The 7,966-nt window shown below is 45.1% G+C and overlaps 1 protein-coding gene across 1 annotated transcript; it reads right to left on the bottom strand.

The window, feature by feature from the left end:
• Positions 1-1,883: 1,883 nt before the first annotated feature.
• HD556DRAFT_1479403 (uncharacterized protein) lies at positions 1,884-3,840 on the bottom strand (the record flags this gene model as incomplete). Its single annotated transcript, XM_041308589.1, has 13 exons — positions 1,884-2,031; positions 2,080-2,151; positions 2,277-2,454; positions 2,505-2,549; positions 2,620-2,685; positions 2,738-2,766; positions 2,817-2,849; positions 2,959-3,002; positions 3,044-3,112; positions 3,135-3,188; positions 3,243-3,262; positions 3,317-3,373; positions 3,807-3,840. The coding sequence occupies 13 exons, from the start codon at positions 3,838-3,840 to the stop codon at positions 1,884-1,886; spliced, it is 849 nt and encodes a 282-aa protein (XP_041159757.1).
• Positions 3,841-7,966: the final 4,126 nt, after the last annotated feature.

Genomic DNA, 7,966 nt, shown 5'->3' with positions numbered 1-7,966 from the left:
GATATATAACGATATATGACGATATCTTCTTCTCACAGGTTCTCTGATGGTCTCCTGCTCGTTGTGCTATTCCTGAATGTCCTCCCATATCCCCCTAACTTCCTTGCTGTTTTCTTCAAACCTCGTCCTAAGCCGGTTCCCAGACTGACGACAGCGACGGAACGAAGGCCGAACTTCACTGCGGCAATTCAGCGGGCTCAATCGGTCATGGAACAATGCGGAGCACGGAGGGGTGCGTCAGTCTTCCCATAAACACGTCTAACATCTTCAACGAGCCCTGTAATCATTTTTTTCGGATGGTGGGTGCCATATTGTGGATCGGACTGTTCAAGATTTGTGCTGCTCTGCGGTTCGTCTTCGGTTCGCACCCTGGTTTTTTCTTCCATTGGCAACCTTTGACATTCTCTAGCAGAGCGTGGTCTTTTCACGCAGTATCATTTGGTTTAGATCCACGACCCTATAACGGGTCCTGGAACTTTATTCAACATGGGTAAGATGATCAAATCGAGTGGCCGAGCGGACATAGTGGACTCCCTTCAATACTTCTTAAGACGCCCCATTTTTCTATGACGACCCCCAGATCATCATTATTAGATCTGAGGGCTCCTGTCTCTCAAACTCGTGATTCTATCATAATTTAGGCAAGCTCACAACTGAGATAGGTTCTCATCGGCACCGCTCAGAACGGCTCCGCAGCGGAGCTCGTATGTTGGTCTAAAAGGAAATGTATCAACTGTTTATGCAGAATTATTTATGATCCGGATTGACTGAGCCGAAGCTGGCGGGGGTCAGTTGGAATGCAAAAGAAAAGACCTTTGAGAACACCCCGTTCTTAGACGTCAGACCCTGAATCCTTCCATGGATTTGGATCATGAATGCATGATTGATATAAGCGTTTGCCACAAGTTCGATCATACTATGTCCGCCACAGAGAACTCAGAAGACCCTGATACCAGACTTACTACAGGCCGAAAGGAAGCTGGGTAATTTAGAAGCCACCCCAAGATCTTTGAAGGTTCTGTTTGTTTCTGCGGTAAAACCTTTTAGCGGTCAAGGCCTTGGCTAGAGATGATAAAAATTTGTCGCCTCCAGCTGCTTGTCATTCTGCTGAATATGCTGATTGACTTTACAACCTTAGACCATGGAATAATGACTAGGAGACAAACAAATTTGTGTGTATGGGATTTGGGAAAACAGCTTATAGTCGGTACGCAAGTAGCACCAGCAGGGAGTCGGACATAGATTCAAATCCCAACGGGGCAATCAATCGCTTTATGTCCTCCATTGTCTACTAGGAACTTGATGTCGGAGTCAATGGGAAAGCTAACCCTAATCTGCTATTTTATTTTGTGGCCAGTAATATAACTCTAGATCACTGGGGAAATAAAATCGAGCACCTTGGGTTCCAGGTTGGCGCAGGATAACTTGAGTGCACAGCATTTGTCCGGACTGAGTTGAATCTGGAGGGAGGGGCATTTCAAAGTTGGACATATTGGGCGTTTGTGAAGACATTGCGTACTGTGTGACTTCCATGCGGCATGCTTTGTTGGATGTCATCAGTATTGCATAGACCAACCGTTGGAACCTACAAAATTGTCAGCTCATTGGACCACCCTTCCAACGCACACTAGGTAACTCTCCCAGCTCGTCTTGCATTACATTGGAGGCATGAGCATGAGCCGCATGTTACCATCCCTGCCATGTCCTACCAATTGTCAGGGAGATGATGGGGGGAGAGGAGTGCATGGACGAGGTGTAGATAAAGAATCTCACAACAATACATAGCGACTATGCTAAGCCACAGCGTTACACTAATGACTGGTGTAAACAGAGATACCGTACAAGTTGAATATACAAACACAGCGGTGACAGCACACTGTCTTTTACTCCTCGTCAGACATTCTGAATGAATCCACGCTGCTTGGGAGGATTGCAAGTTCAATTGGCACAGGCTCAGATCCCCTCGCAAAGCGCCCTCTCACGTTGAGCAAAAGACGGTTGCAGAGCAATGATGGCAAAACAATAGACCAACTAACAATTTGTTTTAGAACTATAACATGCAGGAAGACTGAGACTCACGGCATGAAGAGGTTGATATAGGATGGATACCGGGCCCAGACGATACTTGACCCAATAAGTTGCATGAATATTCTGTAGACGGTATAGTCAAGGATATTGTGATGGTCACCTAGAGACCAACGGACATACACGAGAAAGTATAATAAACTTGACTAGTCATCAGCGTTCATATCTCATGGAAGACAATAATTGCCAACCTGTCGCGGGCCAGAAATGTTGCAAGTTCACTGCGTTGTTGTCGGTCCAGAAAAACTTTCTTTAGGATGAGTATGCAAATGACAGGTTCAAATATCAGTGCTGGCGTCCAAAAGATTGCAGAGAGGGGGGCGAGACCCTCAAAGAGACAGCCCGCTGGAGTGGAAACTACTGGGAATCCTGACAGCAGTTCATTCAGTCGCTTCTACAATGAAAACTACTAGACTCACTTTCGACACGAGCAATTGTCAAGCCAATGAGGAGTGCCATCATTGCTACCTCGATTATATTTAGGACAATCATCCAAGAAAGCACTCTGCGACTTCGGTTATAAATTGCCCACACCTTGAAGGACGTTAGTTGGTGACTTTTCATACAAAATTGCTGGACTCCCTCTAAGCTGTAGTGTTGCTGATACAAATGAAGGTTCAACGGATGATGGATGCAGGAGCTGTATACTTACTTTGAACGGAAACGGTCATAAGGAGTGCACTGTGGAATCATGAGTAAGATATCCAAAGAAAGCGACCCCCACAACTTACATAATATTGTTGCATAACATGTAAGTAACGCAACTAGTAGGCCAGAGGAGGGAGTCAATTTCACGGATGTCACAGCGATATGAACATACGTCTGAAGGAGCGGTTAGCATAAGATGATGAAAGGGTCTAGCAAAAGAATTACCTTGGATGATACTGCTTCATATTGGCTTTGTTGTACTTTGAATGCTAGTCAACAGAATTAGCGGCCATCAATACTTCCTACTTACTTGTGTTGAACGTGAGCCATAACTCTGGAAGCCAGCGGTTCTCCAGAGCGCATTAGTGTAGTGCACATTCTGTTCTATTATGCCAACTCACAAAATGATAGAGATATGTCACCCAACTTTTTTTCTTCAACCAGATCAGATCAATCTGCCGAATCATATCTGAACAGTTACAGTCGCCGGAATCAGATTGATAGCTTACCTCGTCCTCAAAGGTAATGACTGCCAGAAATGGGAGTCAGTAAGCCAAGCAAATTGCACAGAAAAATTCCTTACTATGTTCATAAATGAGAAGTCCCAGCGCCGCAGCTCGTGATTGCTTCCCAATATTCACTAAATGGTGTATATCCATCAGTAAACAGCTCAAGAAACAAGTCACAGTCACCAACAAGCTCGTTGAGCCGACAGAGAAACCAATGTGATATCCAACATGAATTAAATGGTTGAAAATATCTGTAGCATGACAGGAAGTAAAACCGGCTTTAAGACTCGGCACGCAAACAAAGGCTCGGCGCTCGGCACTCAGCTGCGAAGCAAACACATGTGGTCACTACTCGATCATGGCCCCAATCTAGTAGTTGGATGCCATGTAGTATAGGATAAAACGGACCCGATTACTACGCAGGGGGTTCTGGAGTTCTTGCTCCAAAAAGTTCAAAATAACCAGCAGGAAAATCATAAAGCTAGGCTTGACTGATACCATTTATGCGGTCAAGTTCTCAGGGGTAACCGGGACCTCAGGTGCTTTCTACCAAACTTAACATACAAAAAATGACAGTTGTGAGCAGAGAAGTGTACATGGGGAATCTTGATAAAATATGCTGTGTGACTTTTGGAAACGTACGATAGTACTACTGGCAATGATCGATCAAAAAACTGATTGACCTTGGCCCATGCTTCCTGGACCCTGACCAGGAACACGGCATCATATAAGTAAATACTGCCATCTTGGGTCTGGCGAGTTACCTGGAAATAAATTTTCAGAGGTCAGACACCAGCAGCGGGCATATGCATATATGTCCGTTGATCGGCAGAGCAGCTAGAGCCTTCGGAGCTAAGAAAGTGAAAATAGGCATACCTCAAATATGTCCGTCAAAATGATAGTCGCTGCTCCCTTGAAATAGAGATGAATCTATGCAAAGGTCAGCCACATACTCAAGAGCCAACGAGATTATCTTCAATGTGTCCAACAACCTAGTTGAAGGCGTTCTGGCCAGAGAATCAGATCCATCTCATTGAGAATGGTTCAATTGTTTCAAAAAACATCGTTGCCAGTTTCTGAGTGACATTTTTAGCATTTCTTAATACAACCCGAGTGTATATGTCTGTGATACCTCTGGTGGCATCCTTTACTAGGTTGAATAGTCCAGGACAGACTTTAGGACGGGTTTATGATTGAGAGCTATAATTAGACCTAGCTGGTGGATATTCTATGGCGTCACATGAAATGGGCTGAACCTTATCAGTAGTAGTAGAGAGCAAAGCAAAGCAGGTCCAGCTTTGTCTAGCTCAAGTCAATGGCAGGAGCTAAGAAGGTGGAACCAGTCTAACGACCCATAGCTGGCCTTAAGAGATGAACAGGAGCAAATAATACAACGATATCAAGAAATTAGTAATATGAAATGACGAAACAACTACAGAGTACCGATGAACCAAAACCCTATAGAGCTAAAGGGAGCAGCTGGTGAGTAAAAAAAAGAGATGTTGGTTCTGGTGAGGAGTGATAGTAGGTATGATAACCCTCTTGATAAACTCAACATCATACATAGAATGACATCATCACTCAGTGTCAGGACGAATGAATCTAACTAGCAATTAAAAGTAGTATTAAAATAACTGTAACCTCACCGCAGGATATAGGTAGAAAGAATGGTGTTGTACGTCTACGAGACACTGAGGTCAGTATCAAACCATGAATGAGGGTGGATCAAACGCTTAACAGAAGTCAACAGGTCACTTGTGAGCCTCATCTGTTTGATGGTACGGTGAGTGGTCCAAGTCAGGAGTGCCTAGGTGCCCAGACACGGAGATAAGCGCACAGGCACAAGTCTAAGAAGATCGCTTGTTGAGATGCTGTCCACCTGGGAGAAGAAGAAGGGAGAAGAAGGGAGCCGGCAGCAGGCGATCACTGGATGCAAATGGGGGTGAGCTGGCAAATGTCCATCTAGGCCCGGGCCTTAGGATTTTGCCCATCATACACATCCAGCACCCTGCACAACAAGTCTACGGTCTTAAAGATGATTATGATTAAGAAATACCGTAGTACATGTTTTTGTGTAAGAATTATGTGGTATCATAGTGAATATAGTACTTCATGGGTGTGGTAGTGACGTGGTAGGGTGCGGCAGGGGAGGCAGGCAGGCTGTGAAATCACTGGCAGGTGTTGCAGGGGTGGCGTAGTGTGAACACCCCAGGTATAGTGCTGCGGTATAGTGCTGCGAGTGATATTCTGATTCAAAGACATGGACCAAAACTGGAGGCACGGAGTGAAAGAGAAAGGCCAAAAAATACTCACCATGACGCGGACATGTTCATTGGGTGTAGTAGTGCGAGGTTGCACGGTCGCAGTTTCTGTGTGGCTGAAACCTGAGACCAGAGAATGTCAAGACGCCAGCCTCTGAGTGGTCATTAGGTTACTTACTTTCTTTTCTTGACCTGAGAGGGGCTATGGGACAGTTGTCAGAAATGAGGGTCGAATGAGGGTTGAATGTTCGGTGATGATGTGTTAGTGGTGCCAGCAAGTTGCGGCAGTGATGTGGTGAGCCCCATCTAGGGCATTCAACATTGCAACCCCGATAGAACGACAATTTATAAGCCTTAGTTAGACAATGGGTGACAATACTAGAAGATGTATCGGACTTTTTGGATTATAGTCCAGTTAGGATATATCTATATAACAGTATAGGCTGACCTCACATGGCTCTCTATGAGATTAGTCTTTCTTCTGGGAGGCACGGTGACTGGGAAGCAATTTTTGTAATTTTTGCAGAGTATGACACTGTCAACCATCCCCCTTCACTAATACATGGCCAGTAGCTTTGTATCCTCACCTGTGCTCTCATGACAGCCTGCGAGGCCTTGTTTGCTGAAGAGTTAGTCTACCTGGACGAAGTTGTGACATGGCTGACTTCAACACATGACGTCAGAAATGCCTTTGGCGGGGGGCGACTCTTGTCGTAACCTCAAGCTCACATGGAAATCAAACTTGATGCCAACTCATACTAGCACCAACGTAGCAGACACTCACAAGGTTCCCAGGCAGTTCACAGGCTATTGGAGAGGAGCTGATGGTGTTCATCCTCGGACTCCGGGCCAGCATGACAATACTATCTTCAGAAGGTGTTTGTGACATGCCTCGTGCATAAGATATCTAGATGACGGTGGTTTTGCAATATGAGACTATGATATATCTGAAATAGGTGGTTTTCCAAATTCAGATGTGCATCTCATTATTCTTGAGAATTGCTGTAAGTTCTTTGACGCCCACAAGCTGCCTCTTTGGCCTGATCAGTAGAATTCTTCTACAAGACTTTCTTGTGTGATAAAGGTAAAGGGCTAAACGGCAGAAATATTGATCAGAATTTCTGTTGTAGCGACACCAATCAAAAATGTATACTACTACAATATTTTGCTGCCGGAATATGGAGACCATGGCGTGTTCATTGATGCTTACAGGGGTAACGGAGTGCACTCCTAAGATCCAAGGCATGGGAATGAGCGTGTGTTTAAGTATCGCCATCTGGAATGAACTTGTACCAGGTTAGTATGCATATGGGGGTCAAAAGTGTGGACGGTAGATCCCAGGAATTTTCCAGATGGTGCATTATGGCGTGATTTATTCCAAAGGACTTATGGAACACCATGACGGCGATCAATGTCAGAAGTGTCGCAGTGCGTGACTTGGAGATAGACATCATGCATCTGCATCATGGCTCAAAGAAAGTCGCTGTATGTAGAAATGCTTGCCTCATGTACGGGATTGATTATATATATTAGGTGGACAAAGGCACTTACCTCCATTTATTCAAGTATGGCGGCAATTCTCAGCTTTGCTCCAAATATAGATGGTTGATACGTACGATACATAAATATTACATATGATGGGCATACGTGGTCAACTACGTGGTCAACGTGTCGTCACTAAGCATCCTAGCCTCAATGACTACAATATCTCGTTTGTCTTAATTCACTTTCACTATACCTCTATGGTATACTGATGTATTAGCAACAGCATCTGCTAGTGGGTTCGCATTTGGTCTACCCCAGAGTCCCAACACCGGTCCCAACACCGGTCCCAACACTGGTCCCAACCCAGGCCACACACATATTACAGTGACCTATCTCCGTATAATACGAGGGAACGGACATGCATAATATCCCGTATGATACGGGCCAGCGGACCATGGGCCCATGATAAAAATATCCTCGACTATGACGGATGGGCCGGGAGGCAAATTATTCCCGATGGAGGCGGGTGGGCCCATGCAGGGAATATATAGAGTAGATGAGTGGGCCGATGTATATGAATATTAGGTAGACGGGTGGGCCGAGGTAGTTGGATATTATGCAGATGGGTGTATTAAGGTAGATGTGTATGAGATAGATGGGTAGGTACTTGTTATCACATTCACGGGTGGGCCCAGACACATATTAAATTAGACGGGTGGGCTGAGGGTATTATAAAATATTGTATTAGACGGGTAGGCCCAGACGCATATTAATTAGACGGGTGGGCCGAGGGTGTTGTATGGGATGTTGTATTAGATGGGTGGGCCGAGGGTGGTATAAAATATAGATGGGTGGGCCCATGTGTATCATAATTGTAGACATGATGGAGCTGAGGTAGTTGTACATCAACCAAATCAGAGGAGGTAATAAATCAAAGTTACCGAGTTCCCGGAGCAGCAGGTGATCTCCTGACATGGC

Source organism: Suillus plorans (genome assembly GCF_016647745.1).
Source record: "Suillus plorans strain S12 chromosome Unknown HD556scaffold_31, whole genome shotgun sequence".
In the NCBI taxonomy this organism is placed as follows: domain Eukaryota; kingdom Fungi; phylum Basidiomycota; class Agaricomycetes; order Boletales; family Suillaceae; genus Suillus; species Suillus plorans.
The sequence above is the reverse complement of the archived record's forward strand: the minus strand, read 5'-3'. Positions and strand labels throughout refer to the sequence as shown.